General features: G+C 53.5%; 2 protein-coding genes across 8 annotated transcripts; both read left to right on the top strand.

Moving 5' to 3' along the window:
* The first annotated feature begins 1,344 nt into the window (after positions 1-1,344).
* On the top strand, positions 1,345-4,710 carry Psmg3 (proteasome assembly chaperone 3). 4 transcript variants are annotated; one of them, XM_038345823.2, is made up of 3 exons: positions 1,345-1,420; positions 1,859-2,095; positions 4,237-4,710. In XM_038345823.2, exons 2-3 carry the CDS (start codon positions 1,880-1,882, stop codon positions 4,387-4,389), a joined length of 369 nt encoding a protein of 122 aa, XP_038201751.1. In that variant the 5' UTR covers positions 1,345-1,420; positions 1,859-1,879; the 3' UTR covers positions 4,390-4,710. The 4 variants fall into 4 exon arrangements, with proteins under 4 accessions (XP_038201751.1, XP_038201748.1, XP_038201749.1 ...); XM_038345820.2 differs by having other exon boundaries at positions 1,345-1,505; XM_038345821.2 differs by having other exon boundaries at positions 1,345-1,514.
* Positions 4,711-12,301: 7,591 nt separating this feature from the next.
* Tmem184a (transmembrane protein 184A) lies at positions 12,302-21,417 on the top strand. 4 transcript variants are annotated; one of them, XM_038344921.2, is made up of 9 exons: positions 12,302-12,359; positions 13,358-13,585; positions 17,603-17,768; positions 18,062-18,152; positions 18,252-18,327; positions 18,412-18,503; positions 19,066-19,235; positions 19,739-19,933; positions 20,649-21,417. In XM_038344921.2, exons 2-9 carry the CDS (start codon positions 13,358-13,360, stop codon positions 20,906-20,908), a joined length of 1,278 nt encoding a protein of 425 aa, XP_038200849.1. In that variant the 5' UTR covers positions 12,302-12,359; the 3' UTR covers positions 20,909-21,417. The 4 variants fall into 4 exon arrangements, with proteins under 4 accessions (XP_038200849.1, XP_038200846.1, XP_038200847.1 ...); XM_038344918.2 differs by lacking the exon at positions 12,302-12,359 and adding an exon at positions 12,366-12,530; XM_038344919.2 differs by lacking the exon at positions 12,302-12,359 and adding an exon at positions 12,391-12,666.
* The last annotated feature ends 1,810 nt before the right edge of the window (positions 21,418-23,227 follow it).

Raw genomic sequence — 23,227 nt, 5'->3', positions numbered from 1 at the left:
CAGCATCTACATGGCAGCCCACAACTGTCTGTAACTCCAGTTCCAGGGAATCCAACTTCTTCTTCTGGCCTCTGATGGTACTGCATGTACATGGTACACATACATTCGATCAGGCAAAAATACTCAGACAAATAAAAAATAAACAAATAAATACTGTTTAACTTTTTAAAGCATTCTGTCCGATAAGCAATACCTAATTTAAATGAGTAGACTTGTTTCTCAATACCCAAAGAAAGGAAGAAAGAAATAAAAAACAGAGGGAAGGAGGAAGGAGATTAAATGGGGGCTGGGGTTTAGCTCAGTAGGTAAGTTTGCACAAACTCCTGGAGTTTTTTGTTTTGGTTTGGTTTCTGGTGTTTCAAGGCAGGGTTTCCTCTCTGTAACCATGGTTGTCCTGGAACTCACTTTGTAGACCAGGCTATCCTCAAACTCACAGAGATCCCCCTGCCTCTGCTTCCCCAGGTGCTGGGATTGAAGTGCATGTGCCACCAACATCCAGCCAAACTCCTGGATTTTATCCCCACACCACTTAAACCATGTATGGTAGGGCATGCCTGCCATCCCAGAACTTGGAAGGTGGAAGCGGGAGGATCCGGAGTTCACAGTCACCTTTGGCTAACCTAGGCTACTTAAGACCCTGTCTCAAAAAAAAAAAAAAAGAAGAAGAAGAAGAAGAAGAAGAAGAAGAAGAAGAAGAAGAAGAAGAAGAAGAAGAAGAAGAAGAAGAAAATAATCCCAGAACTCCGAAGGCAGAGGAAGGCAGATCCCCGTGAGTTCGAAGTCGAAGCCAGCCTAGTCTACATAGTGAGTTCCACAACAACAAGGCTACATAGAGATACCCTGTCTCGAAAAAACAAGCATACACACACACACACACACGGGGGGGGGGGGGGGAGAGAGAGAGAGAGAGAGAGAGAGAGAGAGAGAGAGAGAGAGAGAGAGAGAGAGAGAGAGAGAGAGAGAGAATGAGAATCAGTCAGTCAGTCAAAGTCAGGTACACACCAAATGAAAATAAATATAAACCGGGCAGTGGTGGCACACGCCTTTAATCCCAGCACTTGGGAGGCAGAAGTAAGGGAATCTCTTGCGTTCGAGGCTACACAGAGAAAACCTGTCTCCAAAAACCAAAAAAGAAAAGAAATAGTAACTATTATTGCCATCCTACCCCACAGCTGGGACACGAAGCCCCCTACACTGGGTTCAAGCACCGCCCACAGGGTATTGAAGCTCCTGAACCCAGAGGCAGTACAGAGCATGAAGCCTGGCGGTCTCCGTAGCAACGCGGAACCTAAGGCTCTGGGATTGCGGCGAACCACGGACCGGACCAAACACCGGAACCGGAAGTTCTCTACCGGCGCGTTTGCTAAGTGTGAGCTGGCTCCGTTGTGCTCGGACTTTTGTCTTTGGCGTGGTTGATGCGGTGAGAGCTAGTTGCTGCCGGTTTTGGGCCCGGCTGCAGTCGGTAGTGCCCCAACCGTCCCCAGCCCTGCGGGGTCGGGTCACCGGTGAGCTCGGTAGTTTCTCTTCTCCCTGGTATCTACAAGTAGGTGACAGCGGGGAGAGCGATGGGTTGTAATCGCAGGCAGTGCGGCTGAACAAAGACACGAATAGAAGCCTGTCCGAGCATGCACACACTCGGTTTTGAGTCGGGGTAGGGTATTAAGATAGTGTCTCTCCCACATAACTCAGGCTGGCCTCGAACTCGGAGTCCTCCAGCCTCGGTCTTCCTTGTGCAGGGATGACAGGCATGCGCTACTACTTGCAACTTTAAATGGCTTGCTTGGCATTTCTGCTTTGGAGCTCCAGGATGGAGCTGACTGACTGCTCCCTCCCCTTTTTCTTTCCTTTATGACTGAAGCCCCCGCTGAAGAACACAACCATGGAAGACAAACCATTGGTAGTATCTAAACAGAAGACAGAAGTGGTATGCGGCGTGCCCACCCAGGTGATCTGCACGGCCTTCAGCAGCCACATCCTGGTTGTGGTGACCCAGTTTGGGAAGATGGGTACGCTAGTGTCCTTAGAGCCCAGCAACGTGGCCAGTGACATCACCAAGCCAGTACTAACCACAAAAGTCCTCCTCGGGAAGGACGAGGTAAAGGGGTTGGGAGAACAATCTTTTTCTGGGAGTCATTTGTCCAGAAGGATATGGGGTGTCTGATAGACGCCCCTCTGTATGCACCCAAGGACACAGTCGGCGTTCTCCAGGACCTTTCAGATCTGAGGGTGCCCTGGCTGCCCCTAATGATTCTTTTCCTGGCGTGTCAGCATTTTACTCAACGCTCAGTGGAAGTATTGATTTTGTGACAACGCCATCTCCTCAATTTGACCCCATCGTGTGGCTTTCTGCTAATGAAGGCTTTATGTGTATGGCTGCTGCTTGAGTCTTGACAGCAATCCCCTCTGCAGGCGTGTCTGTCTGGGTTAGGGGTAACCACAGAGATGGTACACAGAGGCACCAAGGGAAATCTTAACGATCTTAACGATGCCTCGTCAGCGGTTGGTCATGTCTGCCGTGTGCGGTCCACTCCGTGCTCTGAATCACTGTGGCCTTGGTGTCCCTGGAGGTGATTTAGGGAAGGTGTGGGAAGCTGGTCTGGATCCCTGATGGGTGCTTAAGGAGAGCTTCAGGAAAATAGTGTTTGAGCTGGGTATGGTTGTGCATGCCTGTACTCCTCCCTTGGGAGACTGGAGTAGAACGGTTGTTACGAGTTTGTGATCAGACTGAGCTATATCGTGAGTTCGAGGCCAGCTAGGGATAGACCCTCTCCCCTCCCCCCTTAAGAAGAAACAAAAAAGAGGGCTGGAGAGATGGCTCAGCTGATAAGAACACTGACTATTCTTCCAAAGAACCTGGGTTCGGTTCCCAACACCCACATGGTGGCTCATAGCCATCCATAACTTCAGTCCTAGAGGATCCAGCACCCTCCTCTGTAGGCACAGCACACACATGGCCCACACTCATACAGGCAGGCAAAATATCCATACACATAAATGTGTGTGTGTGTGTGTAAATATGTATGTACACACACACATACAGCAGGGCAGTGGTGGCAAATGCCTTTAATTCCAGCACTCAGCACTTGGGAGGTAGAGGCAGGTGGATCTCTGTGAGTTGTCCTGGTCTACATGGGAGTTCCGGGACAGCCAGGGCCACACAGAGAAACCCTGTCTCAAAACAGGGTTTGATTTGTTTTTTGTTTTGTTTTCTGAGACAGGGTTCTCTGTGTAGCCCTGGCTGTCCTGGAACTCCCTCTGTAGACCAGGCTGGCCTCAAACTCGTAGAGATCCACCTGCCTCTACCTCCCAAGTGCCGGGATTAAGTGTGTGTGCCACCACCACCGGGCCAGGAGTTCAGTTTCATTCCCAGCTACATAAGGTCAGCATGGGCTATATGAGACCATCTATTCAAAAGTCAGGGAGCTATGAGAGAGCTCGGGGGTAAAGCACTTGGCTTGCAAGCCTGTGTTCAGTCCCCTGAACCCACAGTGGATGGAGAGAGCTAACTGCCACAAGTTGTACTCTCACTCTCCCATACACAACACACACACACACATACAAACATAAATAGAGGCTGCTTGTTCATTTCCTGGCTGCCCAAACCCAAAATAATCGCACAGAAACTGTATTTTAAAACACTGGCCTATTTCTTATTGACTAACTCTTACATCTTAAATTAACCCATTTCTATTAAATCTATGTATCGCCTGTGCAGGCATGTTACTCCTTCTGCAGCTACATGGCATTTCCTCGACTCCGCCTACTTTCTATATCTTTATTGGGATTTCCCGCCTGGCTTTTCTCTACTAAGCCATTGGCTGAAACAGCTTCTTTAATATCTTTAATAACCAATGGTAATAAAACATATTCATAGCATATAAAGGGGAATCCCACATCATCTCCTTATTTCTGTCTTAATAAAAAGGAAGATTTTAACTTTAACATAGAATAATTAAACATAACAAAACATATATATTTGTGTCTGGGATTGTCTTCAGGCCTCCTCATACCTATGAATGTGCACACACTCTTTAAAAAAAAAAAAACCTGGGTATGTTAGCACATGCCTGGAATCCTAGAACCTGGAATCCCAGGAGACTGAGGCAGGAAGATGTCCGTGAGTTCAGTAACTTGGGCTATTTGACTTCCAGGCTAGCCTGGGCTACAGAAATTGACAACCTGTCTTTAAGAAGAAGAAGAATAAAAGTGAGGTTTCCTGTCTTCTCCCTTCCCCAGCCGCTCATCCATGTCTTTGCAAAGAACCTGGTAGCATTTGTGTCTCAAGAAGCAGGAAACAGAGCCGTCCTCCTGGCCATGGCTGTGAAGGACAAGAGCATGGAGGGGCTGAAGGCCTTGAAGGAAGTGATCCGGATGTGCCAGGTGTGGTGACCTGAAGTCACAGTATGTGACAGTCGGATCCGGTGGACACTCATCAGGGTCTGTGTGACCCATGTTTCCAGCACCAGGACAGTCAGGCAGAGGCTCATTCCCTGGCTTTAGCCCTTGAAGCTGGGAACACCATTCAGATCCTGGGACTCGCCCGTGTGCTACCATGTTCTGCCTGGTGCACCGGAACCATTCTGGGCTGCAGCAGAGGCACCTGCTGAGTGGAAATCGCCCAGTTTGGGGACTGGCAGCCCTCGGTGTGCAGCAGCACCTGTGGGGAGACTTTGTTTTTTTTATCAAAAATAAATCTAAAATACTTGGCTAGCCTTGTCAATAATGCTGAGACATTATGGTCGTATGTCAAGGTTCACTTCAGGACACTGTAAGTAAAAACCTCCTGTTTGGCAGAAGCACAGTGCATGGTTGCTGGCGTGTGAGGTAGATCCCAGGCATGTGGGGGCATGGGCCAGAGCCTCAAATTACATAATATAGTGAGGGACGAGCGTGTGCAGAGACTGGCCATGTGGCAAGCGGAGCAAGGGTGGCCGTGCAGGTGGAGTCCCAAAAGATGGGCTGGATGGGAAATCCATGGGGGAAGTAGGGGGCGCAGGTGAGCAATCCTGAGCTCAGAGAGGAGGAAGGCTTCTGAATCAACTTGGGATCTGCTATTAGAAATACTTTCAAGGCTCACTGCAAGGATTGAGAGCCCAGTATCAGGCCTGGACATTAGGCTGGCATTGATGCCCAGAGTTGGCCTGTTGGTGCCCATTCCTCTGAAGACTGGCATCCTGGGACCCCTGGGGTTTCCTGCCATGGGAGGAGATGGGCAGGGGGTGGGGTCCCTGATCACAGCTGAGTGGGGATTTCTCAGGTCCAATAGGGAATCTGCTATGACATTCTGACGATCACCAGTGGAGAAGAGGCCACAGAGAAGCTGGATAGAAATCCAGGATGGAATGCAAGCCAGTGCCTTTTCAGGGACCCAGGATGTCACCTGTGTGCTCAGGAAACAAGAACAGGATTGCTGACTTGGCCTCTGAGCCAAAGGTTCAGGAGTGCCTGCCAGGTCCGGGGAACGGCAGTGAGCTTGGGTGGCCACTTTCACTTAGAGTGGGTTGGGACTAGCTAGCCCCAAGTCTGGATGCTTCAGCAGGTCCAGGGACAGCTGGGGACGGCTGTAGGCTGAAACCAGCTCAGCTGGGGTGGGAGTGGGGAGTTGTGCCCAACTTCCAGGAGGTGTTGCTACCTATAACAGGGGTGTCCCAAAGCCTCTGAGAGCCCTGTGCTTGCACCCCCCCATCCCTGGCAGGCAGCTCTCCCACACAACTTTGCCCTTTGTCCATTCTTCCCCAGACCCTGGTTTCCCCTCTCCTTTATGTCCCCTGGGTAGACTGACAGTGGAGTCTGACACTTCCCAGCCAGGCGTCCCCTCTCTAACCTCTTCCCCATCCTCCCAGTTGCCACCAGCCTCTGGAGAGTATGGGCCATCAGAAATCTCACAGGCCACAAAGGAGAAGGACCGGTGTGAAACACAAACAGCTGGTAGAGCCAGCCAGGGCAGGGCATGCTCAGGTGAGCCCTGTAGGGTGGTGGCACTGGCCAAAGGTCTCTGTTTGGTATCGCTCTGTGATTATTCAGATGGATAATAATCAGCAAACCCCAGCTTCCTAGCCTCAGCAGATAGAGAGCACCCTGGGTGGAGCTCAAGGCCAGGTCCAAGTTCTGGTTTGTGGCTTTGGTTTTCTGATTTGGTCCCTAGGCAGACAACTCACCTGACCCATTGGGTGACCCATTACTTCCCTTTCACCAACCTTTTCCCAACACCTGTGCCCCAGAGAAGCTATGCAGCAGCTGCTCCCGAGTAAAAGAGCTGGGATTCGAGCCCAGATGGAGCACCCAGACACCTGACCCGTTGCTCCCAGCCACCAGGCCCTTTAACAGCCCGTTCATCAACGTCAGCTCCATCTGCCAATAAGGCTCAGGGATGCTGGTTTTGCTTCCAGGCTTCTGGTCGGTTCAGGCGGTTTCCTTTCCATTCATCTCCTTGGGTCCTCCACCAACCCAAAACGCAGTGACAGAGTATTTTCCACATAAATGACAGCTGGGGGCGTAAAGGCAGCTTCATTCACTTCGTCTGCAGGGCTGGAGGCTGCCTGCTTGGGAAGGGATACTGAAACTGACCTGTAGTTGAACCGGCTCCCTCTCCAAGCTGGGCAGTGTTTACAGCTGCTTGGAGCTGTCTGGTAGCCGTAAAACACAGGCCCGTAACAAATGCCTTAATCATCTAAGCCAGTGCCCCTGGCCCAAATCTGCTGTGTAAATCAGCCAAGGCTCTACTGGAGAAGGGACCTGGCCAGAGCGTCCCCTGTGCTCCGCTTCCACCGTAACTCAGGAGAGACCCACGTCGCCCCGAAGAGATCCACAGCACCAGCAATTTCTGGGTGGAAAGTGTTTCTGTGGACACAGGCACTGCACATGGTACACACCTGGGGTAGATCTGTAATCAACTCCTAGCGCGCCTAAACAGATTGCCCTGCCTGTCACGTGCCACAGGCCAGGCTGCCCCCTTAAGGGCTATGCCTTCGCCACCATGAGGTCATTTAGCAGTTTTCTGCTGAGAGCAAGCAGCCTCCCCAGTGGCTAGGACAAGGTGCTCTTGCTCAGTCGGTGACGGCACTAAAGAGGTCAAGGGAGGCCTAGGAAGGTATAATATATCCTCAGGGGACCCTGCAGGAGCCTTTCCAGGAGCTTGACCAAGCCCTACCTTACTCCCTATAACCAAGTAAGCAGCACACAGGCAGTGAACTGTCCTGGCTTGAGGTTGAGGACTGGGAAATCAAGAGGCCGGGAGCTGGGATGAAAGGCTTACCAAGCTTGCGGGCTGGAGTTCAGATCTCCAGAACCCATGGAAAAGCCAGGCAGATGAAGCAGTTGCCCAAAATGCTCGCATACCACATACCAAAAGAGACAAAGACAAGCCCTAAGTGAGCAACAGGAGCAGGGGGCCAATGGTGAGTGAGGTCAAGAGCCTACATGATGCACAGGGTGACTGCAGGGGCATTACTGCTATGACTTACAGTTTGCCATCACACATCAGGGCTTGTCCGTAGGGTCAAGAGTGCTAGGCTCGGCTGAAAGTGGGAATAAACAGATTCTACAAGGACCACAAGCTGGAAGACCTCAGAGCCCTGCTCAAGTGGGAGAAATCTCTAGATACAAGCCCAATTAACACAGCTTGAAGAGCCCATTGCAGAGTGAACACGGCACCTAAGGCCTCGTGGAGCCCTGAACCCAGCCCCACCACCAGACACAATGACGTGGGGGGGGTGACAGGCTGCCGACATCATGATAGAAGACCTAACACAAATGAAGCCATGGGGATAAAGGGTGCTTGGAAGAAGCAGGGAGTTGGGGAGAGATCTTCAATAAAAAGATCCAGTGGTACCTACCATCCAGAGCATGAGAAGCATTGGGCGTCCCTCACAACTAGGGCCCAGCTGCAACTCCCCAAGGCCATACCAAAGAAATAGGACAAACGAGATTTTTTTTTTTTACATTTGTTTGTGTGGGCATGCATGTCCCATTACATACATGTGGGGGATAGTGAGGAAGTAAAGTTTTTCCTTCTACCATGCAGGCCCCAAGGATCAAACTCAGGCCATCGGACTTGGTGGCAAGCACCCTTTTGTTTCCTGAGCCATCCGACTGGTCCCAATCCCCAAGATTCTGGTAGCACTCTGACCCACCCACTCTCAAAGCCCTTCCATGCCCTTGGAAAAGCATGGCAGGCACTTACTTAGCCTGTGTCTCCTGATGCCAGCATCCTGGGACGATGTCAGTGACCTTGATTAGAGGTTAGAGGTGATGTCTGCCTTCAGGTGCTTCAGAGATGAAAGGAGAGGGAGCTGCGTGGATAGAGGGAGAAGCTGGAAACCATCCTTGCCCTTAAGTCCATACATTTCACTGGCATCATGACCCTACCTGAGAATCCATGTTGGATGTGGAGACCAGCTCCCACTGGGTTCATGGTCAAAGCCTGTCTATCCATCAGCAGCTCTAAGGACTAGGCCTGTGAACACTATTGACCAGGACAGGGAAAGAAAGGCTGGTCCCAGAATCCAGGATGACAGAGGGTGTGGCCAGGTGAAGGGTGTGTTCCTCCGAGGCTGTTGGGCAGGCAAGGCAGGCCAGGCAGGACTGGGAGGAGTTTCAGGGCCTCCGAGAAGCCATGCCCGGGAAGCAGCAAGAGTAGCCAAGGGGCCTGAGCTTCCCTGGTTGCTGAGAAGAAGGACAGCAGAGAGCTGGAGACCACACTGAGGAGGGACCTCTTCAGGTCCGGAAACTGTGGAGTGTGTACTGAGAAACCAAAGCAACGCACCAGCCCAGTGGGCCCTGCCAACTGCCCAGAGCCACCATGGAGGTGAGCTGTGTGGGTGTGAGTGAGTGTGCATGCGTGTGGGGCTGGCTCAGGAATAGAATGGTGTCCAAGCAGCGGCCCCACGACACCAACACGGTGGGGACACACTTGCTGCCAAGAATCAGAGAATCCCATCCCCTAGCCAATCTTCTCCACCTGTGTCCAGACTCCCTCCTTACTATGAAGGGTCTCAGGACCAGGGCAAGGCTTTGCCCATCTCCAAGTGGAAGGGCCCCCAGGTCCACACCCAAGTCTGGCATCTGGCTGTGGGGCAAAGTCAAGCCCAGACAGGCCCTGACAGATTCTCTGAAGACTAAAGAATCGGGTCTAGAGAGGGAGATGGGTACAGGAGCAGGGAGGGGGCACAGTTGGCAGACATCACGAGGATGGCCCATCATGGGGTCTAGGGACTTTGGGAACAAGCAGACCCTAGTCATCCGCATGGATGAAAGTCAGGGATCCACCTGTGCGTCAGCTGACACCAAGGCAGCTGAGCTGGCTCTGAGTCCCAGGTCCTCACTGGCCTGGTAAGAGGACTTGTAGCCACCTGAGATTAGCAACCCGAGTCCCCTGCTGAGTGTCCAGACCCTCTGTGAAACCATAAACAGAAAGATAAAAAGCCTGGGGAAACTGAGGCAAGGCTTGGTCATGTTGACTTGTCTGGCCACACGTTTCTCAAGGCTGCGTCTATCCAAGTGAGGGGCCACATCTCTGTCACCAGAAGGCTCTACATACGCATTCTAGACTCGTATTCTAGGCAGGTATGCTGGAAGTCTCAGCTGGAGGAGGCACAGGCAGAGAGAAGGGGTGGTTGTGGGGATCCCCAACCCGGAAGGCCAGCAATTGGGACTCATCACCCAGACTTCCTGGAACCCGCAAAGAGAGACACCCAAGGCCTCTCAACCTACCTGAGCACCTTGACCCACAGGGAGCTCTTGGCTTCATCTCTGCCCTGCCACGCCTCAGGTGTGGGTGCTAGCTGGATCCGGGCCAGAGCGCTGACAGAAACAAACCTCACTGACAAGGGCTGCCCGACACCCAGTGGACACTTAGCAGGGAATCCAGAGGATTTGGAGATCAGCCTGGGGCGACTGCCCACCCTTCAGGACTCCCCCCCCCCCCATGTGTTGACTCAGCCAGCGAGTTCTACTAGCAGGATACTTATCCCGGGGCAAACAAACCCTGACCCCTACTCTAGTGAGACCAGATGGCCAGCTAGAGACTTGCCACAGACCAGCCTGAAGCCGAGTGGGAAAACTCAGCCCGCATCAGAGGTGGAGGCCATGAGACTGGGGTGGAAGCAAGGAACAGGCAGAACAGCTCTCCTAAACCCCCACACCCAATTCTCTCAGTACAGCCTTCTGGATTGGCAGGAGTCTAGTGTCCTGGTCACAGTGAACAGTAGGCTAGTGGGACTATCCTCATATGGGTGTGGCCAGGGTCCAAACCTCTGTGAGTGTGGCCTCTGATACGGGCCTCTGGTGAGGCCTCACTCGGCAGTGTGCAAAGAAGCAAGGGCAAGAAGCTAGCCTCTCTCTGGCCGCCTTCCCCTGTGACCCCTCACTTCTCCAGCTGTATCTGAGCTCAGCACAGCGGCTCCTGCTCCTTCGGCTCCCAGAATGTGGTCCTCTGTCAAGATTGTGGACTCCCTCTCCAGGCGAGCCATTTGGCAAGCCCCTCCCTTGTTCCAGAGCCAGGCAGCAAAGATGGTCCCCAGCCCTAGCCATATCAAGGATGTGTGTGCCAAAGCCACACTGTGCACCCAGCAGAGACCCATCTCTGCCCCCATCTCACATGCCCAGAAGAGGGAGCCAGAAAGGGAGTTCCACCACCCAGAAGGGTGCCATCGCCTCCATTACTGAGATGGCTACCTCATTTCTCCCACCTCACTGCGATGACCAAAGTTTTCCAGCAGGGGGCAGAGCCTGCTGAGGTCGAGATATGATCTGGAGGCCCAGGAATGGGGGGAGGGCTTCTGTGTTATTAAGGACCCAGGCACAGCGTCAGGTTCCCGAAACTCCTAACAAGAAGGACAAATAAACACCCAAACAGATCTCAGCTGAAAGTTTTTAGCAATGGGATGCGGAGACATTGCTAGAAGTGACAGAGGCCAGGACATCAGTATCTGGGAGGTGAGGGTGCAGCAGCCATGGTCCAGGGCCTGTATGTCAGGGACAGAGATGGCCTAAGCAGTCAGGGAATGACTCCCATGTCATGTGCAGTTATGGGAAGTACCTGATGGGAGGACATGGATGGAGCAGTAGGGGATCGTGGGGTTGACAGATCTCAGCCTTGTACAGTTGGGTACTCCTGGAGTATCCCAGACACAAGCTAAGCCTCCAGTGTTCGTGTCTCAACTCCAAAAGGAAAGTAGCCTGAAGCCATGTCTAAGTCATCAGTAGGGTCAGGTGGCACAAAGGACCGGATGGATGACATCATAACACACCCACAGTGGTAAAGCCCATGTGAATACAGAACAGGCCTGAGATATGGCCAGAGCCCCCACCTACTCCAGGAGTCAGGGCAGGTGAGCCTCTTTCCACAGGCATGTCACATGGTAGGGATTCCAGGCAGGTGCTCCACCACTGAGCCACACCCTAGTCCCCCACTGGGGGATTCTAGGCAGGGGCTCTACCACTGAGCCACACCCCAGCCCCTCACTGGGGGATTCTAGGCAGGGGCTCTACCACTGAGCCACACCCCAGCCCCTCACTGGGGGATTCTAGGAAGACAGTCTAAAGATGAACTACATTCCCAGCACACTTTTTACATTTTATTTTTAGATAGGGTCTCACTAAGTTGCCCAAGCTGGTCTTGAATTCACTCTGTATTCTAGACTGGTCTTGGATTACCAGTGCTGCCTCAGATTCCAAAGTAGCCTGAATGACAGGCCTGTGCCATGAGGTTTGATTAAATTTACCCATTTTTTATTTTTTCACTCATTTGTATGTTCATTCATGAATATGTGTAGTGATTGATTCAGTGGGACAAGCTTTCACAAAGCCCAGTTTAGCCTAAAGCAGTTTGTAGCAAGAATGACCTTGAACTTCTAACCCTCCTGCCTTTAACCGAACTGCTGGGAAAACAGTAGGACACCAGCACCCCTGGTTTATGCGACACAGGGGGTGGAACCCTGAGCTTCATGCATGCTAGGCCAGCACTCCACCAACTAAACCACATCCTCAGCACTGCCCAGTTCTAAGCGCACAATTCTGGAGTAGTAGGGATGCCCACAATAGGCAGCCCCCACTTTGTCTAGTTCTAGACCTTCCTCACCACTCAAAAAAAGTTCTATGTCCGCGAATCCCCCTTGGCCTTCTTCCTCCAGCTGGCCCAGCTCACGCACGCTCTTCTATCCTGTCCCTGCCTGCTCAACTGCCTGACAACCTGGTGCCAGCAGGTGAAGGCACCTGCCAGCCAGGCTGTTCCTGGAAGCCAGCTGCTGCGGAGCAAACAGCCCCGGAGGGATAGAGTGTCGACAGGGGCGGGGACAAGGCTTAGCTTCCCCTCCCTTTGCCCCTCCCTCAGCCCGAAGCCCAGGTGGGCCATTGGCCAGGTGAGGCCCTGTGTACCTTTCCTGGCCTAGCGCTACCCTCCAGAGACCGGCCTTGCCCCAAACCAAAGCTTGGCCTCCAGTGGGGGCCATGTGGCCGCGTTAATGACCGGCCAGGTTTCCCACGAGGCTAGGCCTCTCAGGCCCGGGCCAAAGAGCTTCCTGCTCACCGAGGTAGGCTCCCGCCCCCGTGACAGACAACCGAGGGTAGGAAAGAGGCCCAAGGTTGTTGGCTCCCAGCTGGGAAGTGCACTACTGCTTGCTGCTGGAGCTTGTGGAGACCCTAAAGAGTATCTGGCCAGAGTCAGAGGCAAGCAAGGGTCGGGTGGGGGCAGACTGGCACCGGAGGTGGGGGTGGAGCACCTTCTCCTGCCTGAAGGTATGATTACTGGCCATCCCTCCCAAATGTCCCGGGCAGGTGGATTCCCCACTTCCCAGACAAGTTTCGGATTTATTGTTTGCTTTGAATTTGAGTTTGTTTGGAGATATTTTTCTATTTTGAAACTGAGTAACTAGGTAGCCCAGGCTGGCTTTATATTTGCAGCGGGCCTGCCTCAATGCTAGGATTACAGGTACATGCCATCGCCACCTGGACTCCTAGGAAGTAGCTGTCAGTGAGGCCAGAGCACAAAGGAACCTGAGGGGGTTTCCTCCCAGAACATCCACCCAGGATCTGAGCTCCAGGCAGTAAAGCGGCCAGGTCCCTTGTCCTTCAAGTGGGATCCCACGGCTACCCAGAGTCAGGAGAGTGGATGGGAAAGCCAGGGCAGACTCCCACAAAGGGGACAGGTGGCCACGGTGGGCCCCCAGGGAAGCTTCCGTGGATATGGGCGGGATCCTAGGGATGGTAGCCAGGCAGGCAGAAATGACTGTGGGCAGAGCTGGCCCCTGGGTGACACCCACATGGCCTTGCCCATCTCCTGCCCCACCTCCTGCCCCTCATACTCCCACGGAGGGGAGGGGGCTGCCCTGGCTGCTCACTCCTTTGCTGGCTTCTGCAGATGAGGAATGCATCAGGCCTTCTGAAAACAGCCGGAGCTCCCTTAGTGTCAGCGACCTGGCTTCCACCCAGCCTCCCTCCGGCAATGCCCACAGTGGCAGCCGGGCCGCAGATGGAGCGCGTGGACAACGGCTCACAGGGGCCCCCCCAGCTCTTCCTCACCAGCGCATTGGCCCGAGGCGTGTCAGGCGTGTTTGTATGGACTGCTCTGCTCCTAACCTGCCACCAGGTAAGCACCCCAAAACCCTGCTGGGCTCACAGTCTCTATGGGATCCAGCATGGCTCAGATGGACCCCCATGGACAGATACTGGGATCATGGAACCTCCAGTGATAGCCTCCAGTAGTGGACACCCCAGGCATAGTGTCGTCTATGGCCCTTGTCCAGGGCTTATGTGCAGGGGCCAAACCTAAGGTGGGAGGTCTCTGCCAGACAGAGGGTACTTTGCTGGGTGGGCACCCCAGTCATGTCTAAGGCCTCTCACTCTGCTCACCAAGGTCAATGATTGGTCCCAGGTCCCAGACAAGAACACTAAGACTCAGAGATGACTGGGGGCTTCCCCAGGCTCACACAGTTGGAAGAGAGAGAAAGTGCCTTTCCCCTGTCCCCCCCCCCCCCCCCGGAATGACCAGGGCTTGGACTTTGCTCTATATAGAGAACCTCAAGCCAGACATCGGGAGTTTGGGGAGGAGGGGCAGGAAGATGGGGGAAGGAGCTAGGGGAGTGGGGACCGAGAGGAATGGGAACTGTAAGGGTGCTGAGGGCAGTGAGCCCAGAGGGAGGGAGTGGGACTCGAAGCTGGGGCTGGGGGCTGGGCAGGCAGAGTGGAGAGCTGGGGGAGGAAGATGGGCAGCTGGAATATGGGAGCAGTTGGGGAGCTGGAGCCAGAGAGCTGAGGACTTGGAATTTGGTGTTGAAAGCTGAAAGCCCCAGGCCTTTTGGAACACCCATTTGGCACCAGGGGAGGGCCTGAGTCAGTAGGTAAGCTGTGTGCAGGAACTAAGCAAACACCTCTGCCTGTGACAGCCACCTGCTGACTGGTACCTGGCCAGGTGTGCCTCAGTAACCAGGATACAGACCTGGCCCTGAGGGCAGGCCAGGCAGGTGTCAGCCACGTGTTAGGATCAGCAGGATGACCTCTGGGAGGGGTAGGGGCTGGCAAAGAGAGGGGATCAACACCTCCATTTGCAAATGGAGAAACTGAGGCAAGAGAGAGCAGCAAGTTGTCAAGGTCACCAGCCAGGCAGTGCTAGCCTGGGAAAGGTCTCCTGCTGGCTGGTCACGTTCTGTCCTCCCTCAGAGGCTGGGGAGGGAGGAAGGGACTGATAAGGAGCTGGTCTCTGACGCCACAGCCTTCGCACCCCACACGGCCCCTGCACACACATACACACACACACACACACACAGCTCCGTCTAAAAGTATGACCTCTGTGCCCCACAGGGCACCTCCCCGAAGAGTCTATCTCACAGTGGCCTGGAACCCAACTCCCAGCCTACTTCCTCTTAGAGACTCTGTACAGAGGGGCTTAGGGGCACAGGCTGACCCAAGAGGATCACAAGAGAAGGCCTCCGTGAGCCCACAATGTGTTCAAGACCAGCCTGAACAGCTAGTGAGACCCCCAGATAAAACAAAGGAAAGAGAATGGCTCAGAAGTAGAGTGCTGGCTGAGGGCACACAAGGCCCTAGGTTCTGTTCCTGGAACTAGGGGTGGGGGTAGGGCAGGTTCCTGTTCTGTTTGTGGTAGAAAAAAATACAAAAAATTCAGAAAACTTTAAAATGAACAGTATAATCACCTTCCTGGATTGGTTTTTGTTTTGTTTTGTTTGTTTGTGACAGCATCTTGTAGCCCAGCATGGCCGGCCTCGAACTCCCTATGTAGCAGAGGATAACCTTGAACTCCTGATCTTCCTGCTTCCATTTTCCAAGTTCTGAAATTACAGGTGTGCATCACACACCTCCCAGTTGATGTGGAGCTGAGGATGAAGCCCTGGGCTTCCTTCGTGCTCGGCAGGCACTCCACCGACTGAAACACATCCCCAGCTCTTTCCTTCCATTTTCATTAGGCAGAGATGACACTTGAACCTGCTTGGTTTCCTATTCTGACCTCGGGTACCTTGTCTTGTCAGAGGACTTCCCTAGAGCTGTGCACTGGAGCCTCGTTCTTACTGACTATATAGTGTTCCTCCACACATAGGCTCTGTGGGGCTGAGCCTGGCATCCCATGGTGAGCGTGGCCCAAGCAGTCGTTACTGGGGTTCACTGTGATGAACCTCTTTGCACACAGTTTTTTTTCCTCTTTATTTCTGTAAAGGGACAGATTCCTAGAAGGGGTCAAAGAGCAAGAGGCCTTCCACGGTCCCCCAAGTTGAGAGCCTACTTGTACCACAGGGGACATTTAGGTCTCCTTACTGAGTTCTGATGCTTAGCAGGACCCAGGAAACTCTTGTTGGATGAGTGAATGAGTGTCCTGACTTCTGGAATGTTCTTCAAGATGACCCCACAGGGCATCAAAATATGTTACAGGTTTGAAAATGCCTAAGGAATGAATTTTAGGCTTAGTGTGACAGATAGGTTCATCACTTCACCACTGGGGGAGGCTGAGGCAGAAGGATCATGCATTCAAGGCCAGCGTGTGACTCTCTCTCAAAAGCAACCACAGTGATTTTTTTTTAAGATTTTACACCATGTCACAGAAGCAAGTAAGGCATGAGGTTGACTGGGCTCAGCCTTTTATGTGTCTGTCAAAACAGCTCAGCTGCTGTGCAAGCCTGGGACCAGAACTCCATCTCTGGGACCCACAAAAAATATGCCAGGCAGAGCAGGACACATCTGTAACCCCAAGGAAGGGTGACCAGTCAGATCCCTGAAACTTACCAGCCCGCTGTAAGTTGAGTCAAATCCATGAGCTCCAGGTTCAGTATGAGATCTCATTCCACAGTATGAGCGTGGTGTCTGAGGAATGACACCAGAAGGTACTTCTGTCCCTCCTCTCAAGAGTGAATGAGGAATAGCGGTGTGGCTCAGTGGCAGAGCGTGTGCCTGCAGATCCCCTAAGGAGGGGCTGGAGAGATGGCTCAGCAGTTAAGAGTACTTGACACTCTCGCAGAGGACCGAGCACCCGCATTGGTTGGCTCTCAACTGTCTGTAACTCCCGCTGCAGGGGATCTGACACCCTCTTCTGGCCTCCATAGACACCCACATATATGTCATATCCTCAGTGCAGATGTTATAAATGCATAATGTTTTTATTTGTTAATGCAAACGCTTTTTTTCTTGGTGGTACTGGGGATTGAACCTGGGACTTCACACATGCTAGACAAGTGCTTTCCCACTAAGCCACACTCCGTGCCCACTGATACTGTTTCAAGGAGCTGAAGATATGGTTCAGTGGGAAACCACTCACTTAGTCTGCGCAAGCGTTGGGGTTACATTCAATAATAAAGTCTGGCTGTGGCTCACACCTTTAATCCCAGCACTTGGGAAGCAGAGACAGGCAGATCTCAATTCGTCCAAGGCAAGCCTGGTCTACAGAGCGAATTCCTGGTCAGCCAGGGCTACCTAGTGAATCAGGCTATACTGAAAAGAAAAGAATTAATATATATTTGTATATATTAAGCATGTATTCAATTTTGAGGGAGCATGTCCTAGGGATTGAATCCAGAGCCTTGCTCTTGTTAGGTAACGACTGTACCTTAGCCAGGCCCCTGCCCTGCTACCTCCTGTGTTATTCCTCAGGCACCATCCACCTTGGTTTTAAGGGACAGTCTGATACCTGGAGTTCCTGATTTGGCTGTACTGGCTGACCAGTGAGTTCTAGAGAGCCAGCTGTCTCTGCCTCCCCAGCACTAGGATTACAGGCATGCATCACTGTATCTAGTTTTTGTCCATAAGTCTGGCTTGAACTCAGGTCCTTATGCTTGCAAAGCAAGCATTTTACCAACTGAGCCACCTCCCCAGTCCTACTTTCTAGTTGGAGCCAGGGATGCTCAACTGGTCTTGCACCCACCCACAATGCTCCTGTCATAAGCAGGTTTGACTCTTCCTCTAATATATATGCTACAACCTCCCTGTCACGGCTTCCACTCTCTGTACTCATCCTGTGCCCAGTGGAACGTTAGGCAGTGTAGGGAGGGCAGCCTGGAGCTCTGCCTGCTCCGGTTCCTCTTGTATTCGAGCTGGCACCCATGTGGTGGACGACAGGGCCAGGAGCAGGGACAGAGGCACCACGGAAACTCTTCTGCCACAGATCTACTCGCACCTGCGTTCCTACACCGTCCCGCAAGAGCAGCGCTTCGTCATCCGCCTCCTGTTCATTGTGCCCATCTACGCCTTCGACTCATGGCTCAGCCTCCTCCTCCTCGGGGGCCATCCATACTACGTCTACTTCGACTCTGTGCGAGACTGCTACGAAGGTGATACTCCAGGCTGGGCCTGCGGGAGCTCAGCGGGAACCCTCAGCTTCACACACGCACGCACCTACCTGCACACACTTCCCCTGCCATCATCCCCAAGGTGCCCTGTCTCAGCTGGGACCTGCTTCCGGGGTTGCGCAATAATCGGCAACCTCGATGCCTGGGACTCACAGTCTGAGTAAGCTCGCTCCCTCTCCTGGGGTATGCCGAGTGGATCTGGTGGCCCCTGCATGTGGAGGGGTTCTGTGAGTGACCCTCACTGTCACCCCCTGTCACCCCCTGTCTCCCTGCAGCATTTGTCATCTACAGTTTCCTGGCCTTGTGCTTCCAGTATCTGGGGGGAGAGAGCGCCATCATGGCTGAGATCCGTGGCAAACCTATCCGGTGAGTCCACCCCGCCCCGTCTGGGGCCCGAGCCAGGACACACTGTAGAACCCCCAGTTGTCTTCCTAGTGGCCTTAATGACATCTTCCTCATCTGCAGGTCCAGCTGCTTCTATGGGACCTGCTGCCTCCGTGGCATGTCCTATTCCATCACTTTCTTACGTTTCTGCAAACAGGTGAGGGGGCCTGCCCGCCCCACCCCGATGCCCTCGCCCCACCCACCCCATCCCAGCCTCATTCCCTTCCCCCACCCATTCCAGGCCACACTACAGTTCTGCATCGTGAAGCCTGTCATGGCGTTGACCACCATCGTCCTCCAGGCTTTCGACAAATACCACGATGGGGACTTCAAGTAAGGGGGACTATGAGCTGGTGTCTCACTGGGGCTGTGAGGGTCAGGGCTCCCCACAGGTCCCTTCCTCAAGCGGCCTTCTTCCCCCTCTATGTGGGCTGTAGCTCAGTTGGTAAAGTGTGTGCCTAGCATGCATGAGCGTCTGGGTTCTGCCCCCAGCTTCATATAAACTAGGTGTGGTGGTGCACACTTGACACGCAGCACTTGGGAGGTTGATGGAGGAGGATGACAAACTGGAGGCCATCCTTGGCTATCTGAGGAGTTTGAGGCCAGCCTTGGCTACATGAAATCCTGCCTCAGAACAAACAAACGAAGACATTGCTAAGGTTGTGGGAGGGCCCAGGAGGATAGGCCGCAGCTCTAGGGAAGGCGCCTGAACCATGCCCTGTTCCTGAGGGGTAACCCCAGGCCCCCAACCACTACTCCCTTTGGTACTGTCTGAGGCCCTGGAGGGAGGATCTAGATGGAGCTGTCCTGGGGATGTGGTGCCCAGCCAGGGGATAGGCTAAAAGAATGTCATGAGGGACAGGGACTAGTCTAACCAGCACCTCCTCTGACCCAGCATCCACAGCGGCTACCTGTACGTGACCCTCGTGTACAATGCCTCAGTTAGCCTGGCTCTCTACGCTCTGTTCCTTTTCTACTTCGCTACCAGAGACCTCCTGAGGCCCTTTGAGCCAGTGCTCAAGTTCCTCACCATCAAAGCCATCATCTTCCTCTCCTTCTGGCAGGGTGCGTGAACCTGGGCAAGGGTGTGGGGCCAGGACTGGCATCCCTGGGACCTGGGTTCAGATCTGACCTCTATCCCAACCTTGTGTGCCTCGGCATCTGTAACCTTATGAAAAGTCAATAACTCAGCTGCTCAGCTCAGGGCTGGCAGAGTCTGGAGGGGAGCCTGTTGACCGTGAGATCTGTCAACAGTAGGAAGCCTTGGCTTCCAGAACCCTGGTCCCCACCAAGCCCCCAGCAGGCCGTGAGAACTCAGTCCCCACAGCCCGCAGCATAAAAGCAGGGATCCCCAGGCCCAAGTTAGATATGTCTGGGGGAGAAACAGGAACCCTGACTCTAAGGACCCAGCCCTTCTCAACCAGTCACTCCACCAATGTGGTCAGTATCAAAGAAGCCCTGGGATAAGGCTAGCCTTTCCCCCTGCATACCCTCAGCTTCAGTAAGAACCTTGCCAGGGCTCAGCTTCCATCCAACGATGGGGCCTGAATGGTTGTCTCTGTCTCTAGGAATGCTGCTGGCCATCTTGGAGAGGTGTGGGGTCATCCCTGAGGTCCAGGCCGTGGATGGCACCAGGGTGGGGGCTGGTACCCTGGCCGCTGGCTACCAGAATTTCCTTATCTGCATCGAGATGCTGTTTGCCTCGCTTGCGCTGCGCTATGCCTTTCCCAGTCAGGTGTACTCAGAGAAGAAGAACTCGCCAGGTGAGCTGGGCCCCACCACTGAGGGGCACCTGCAATGGCTCAGCCATGATGCCCATCCCTGGAGGGGTCTTAGCCAGGCAAGCAAAGGGCGATTATGAACTCTGAAAGATGTGGACAGAGGAAGCTACTCTCTTAACACTCGGTACTTGCGGAGGCTGTCAAGAGTGGCTGGGTTGGCTGGCCTAGTGAGTGTGCCGTAATGGCCACATGGCTGGTGACTGCATGGCTCCTGCCCACTCAAGGTGAAGGGCTTCCCCTAGGCAGAGGTCTATTCAAGGATAGCCCAAGACCAAGGCTAAGATGCAGGAGCGCCTTTAATCCCAGCACTCGGGAGGCAGAGACAGGCAGATCTCTGTGAGTTAGAGGACAGCCTGGGCTACAAGAGCTAGTTCCAGACAACTAGGGCTGTTACACAGAGAAACCCTGTCTCAAAAAAAAACAACAAAAAAACCCCCAAAAAATGAAAGAAAGAAAAATAGATAGATAGATAGATAGATAGATAGATAGATAGATAGATAGATAGATAGATAGATAGTTGCAGGGGTTGAGCTGGGTCTCGAGTATCCAAGTGTCAAGTATCTAAGGTCACCTACTAGCCAATGGCAAGGCCTGGACATGCTCAGACCTAGAGACAGGGCTGAGGGGCTGTGTTACTGAAGTGGGGTGCTATGGACCAGAGGACCTGTGACTCAGACCCACATGTTCTACATTCCAGCCCCGCCAGCTCCTATGCAGAGTATATCCAGTGGATTAAAGGAGACCATCAGCCCACAGGACATCGTCCAGGATGCCATCCATAACTTCTCGCCAGCATACCAGCAGTATACACAGCAGTCCACACACGAAGCTCCTGGGCCTGGCCAGGGTGGGCACCCATCGTCCAGCACTCACCCTGGCCCAACCAGCGTCTCCGGAGGGGGTAAGAAGAGTCGCAACATAGAGAAACGCATGCTGATTCCGTCAGAGGACCTGTAGGGGCATGGGGTGTGTGGAGCCTAGCTGGGGGCCCACCCATCAGCATTTCTTTTGACAGAGGCCCAGCCTCTTCTGAGAGCTCACTGGGGGGCGCATAGGGCCTCTCTATTCCATATATCGCGCAGAGCAAGGTCACCTGGGCAAATTGGACAAACCTAAGGACCCAGTGAGATGTCTTAGTTAGAGCCTGCAAGTGGAGCTGGGAGTCGGCCCTTCCTTCCAGGGGCAGAGGAAGCGCATGGTTAGATCTCAGGTTGTGTCACTGCAGAGAGAGAGATGGCCAGAGAGAATGGGCCCAGTCACTCAGGCCTGGGGAGCCACATAGCCTCAGCCTGGCTGTGGCTATCTTAGATGTATGAAGAAGGCCCCTTGTCCTGCTTTCTAGTACAGATACTCGGCGAAGCCCTCCCAGGGGCAGCCTAGCCTATTCAGCACAACAGGGTTGCCAGTGCGCCAGCCTGCCAGCTACTGACTGCTTATTTATAGATAAACTCCTTGTATTTTCTAGAGTTTGTTGGGCTTTCTTTTCATGTGGGGCTTGTCTTCTGCGTGATGGATCACTAAGCAGTGGGTTCACTGGGGCCCACGGAGCGAGGCTGGGTGTCAGAAACAGCCAAGGTGTGAGCCACGCTGTGGCTCAGAGCAGTATAGGGCAAAGGGTGTGGACCTTGTCCCTAGATGACCAGCTCTGTTCCACAACAGAAGTTAGGACAGTCACCTCCCTCTGAACCTCAGGTTGGCCTGATCCTAAAGTGTTTTATAAGGCTTGTGGCATAGCCTAGCATGCCCGAGTACAGGGACTCGGGCCTGGGAGCCCCCTTCTGTCTTTCCTCTTTCTGTGCACCCAGTTCAGTGCTCAGGGAGTCTGGGATAGGCTAGACTGGCTTTGGAAACACGGAGGACAAAGGTAACAGGGGTAGGGAGTCAGTGACCAGCTGTCCAGGCAAGCAACCAGCCAGAAATGCCCGGTGGAAACCACCCAGGAACAGCATCACTTTGCCCAGTTGCCAGCTCCCAGAGCCCACAGTATCAGACAAAGCGGGTGCATTTTTCTGCCTTCTTGTTCTCGGGGCCCAGAGACAGGAGGAGTCAAGGTCAGTGGCCTCTCCCTGGCCCCTCTGGGTTGATAAGATAGACTCTCTTCCTCCCTGCACCTGACTGTAAAAAGCCACCCACACCTACTTATCGGCCTTCTGGAACAGGCAGGCCCACAGAGTGGCCCCCCGCAGCCCACAGTCAGCAGACCTGGGAGGAGCTCAATGCTCCCGGGTAGATCTACACCCTAGAGGCTCAGTGCTGGCCTTCAAATATGAGAGGAGGCTTAGGGCTCGGCCAGCAGGGGGCTGCCTTCCTTTGCCCTGGAGAGGCCATATGCAGTGACAAGCTAGGAAGGGTCGGCCTCCCAGGAGCTCAGACACAAAGTAAGTTCCCAGGCCTTGGGCAGTATCTGGGGTCTGCACTTTAGAGAGAAGGCCAATCTGACATCACTAAACACCCACACATGCACCAGGAACCTCTGTACCCTGGTCCTGGGGAAGGTGTGCCAACCAAAGAAATTAAACAAGTTGCCCGCAGTTACTGAGCCAGTAGGGGATGCTACCAGTAGGGGTCACCGCACCTTGCTTCCCTCTCCCCCTCCACCCCCATTCAGACATGCCTCAGTCCAACGTGACACCAAGCAAAGTTCGGCCAGGGTTAATGTGGCACCCAGGGCTCTGGTGGAATGTGGCTGCAGACTGACTCAGAAGGATCTGACCAGGCCAAGGTGCTCAAAGAATAGTGGAGAGTCATTGGAGTAGGGGGGGGGGGGCTTTGGTCTCATCGCCTCTGGTGAAAGGACCAATTGCAAGTGTGGCCCATGGGGCCCAAGGAGGGACAGCTTGCCAGGCAGTAACTGTGCTGATCCTGGCACAACCTTCTGCTATTTCATGTGTGTGTGCATTTGTAAGGAGGTCAGGGGTCAATTCTGGGTGTCTTCCTTGGTTATTTTCCACATTAGGTTTTGGGACAGGGTCTCTCACTGAATGTAGAGTTTCATCATTTTGGCTAGGCTTGCTAGCCAGTAAGCACCAAAGATCTGCCTGTCTTTGTCTCTACAATTGCTGGGATTACACACATGTAACAGGTGTTTTGTTTGGGTTTGGTTTATCAAGACGGTCTCTCTGTGTAACAGCTCTGGCTGTCCTGGAACTAGCTCTTGGAGACCAGGCTGGTCTCATACTCACAGAGACTCACCTGTCTCTGTCTCCTGAGTGCTGGGATTAAAGGCGTGCACCACTACTGCCTGGCTATGCGACAGTTTTTTATGTTGGTGTTGGG

This window comes from Arvicola amphibius, chromosome 10, assembly GCF_903992535.2.
Source record: "Arvicola amphibius chromosome 10, mArvAmp1.2, whole genome shotgun sequence".
Taxonomy (NCBI): Eukaryota; Metazoa; Chordata; class Mammalia; order Rodentia; family Cricetidae; genus Arvicola; species Arvicola amphibius.
The sequence above is the reverse complement of the archived record's forward strand: the minus strand, read 5'-3'. Positions and strand labels throughout refer to the sequence as shown.

What these genes read in the sequence shown, in the direction of transcription:
- Psmg3 (XM_038345823.2), top strand. Translation starts at nt 1,880, where the DNA reads ATGGAAGACAAACCATTGGTAGTATCTAAACAGAAGACAGAAGTGGTA. An exon ending in TCCTCCTCGGGAAGGACGAG is followed by an intron (nt 2,096 to 4,236) that starts GTAAAGGGGTTG and finishes TCCCTTCCCCAG; the next exon opens with CCGCTCATCCATGTCTTTGC.
- Tmem184a (XM_038344918.2), top strand. Translation starts at nt 12,462, where the DNA reads ATGACCGGCCAGGTTTCCCACGAGGCTAGGCCTCTCAGGCCCGGGCCA. An exon ending in AGAGCTTCCTGCTCACCGAG is followed by an intron (nt 12,531 to 13,357) that starts GTAGGCTCCCGC and finishes TGGCTTCTGCAG; the next exon opens with ATGAGGAATGCATCAGGCCT. An exon ending in TACCACGATGGGGACTTCAA is followed by an intron (nt 18,504 to 19,065) that starts GTAAGGGGGACT and finishes CCTCTGACCCAG; the next exon opens with CATCCACAGCGGCTACCTGT.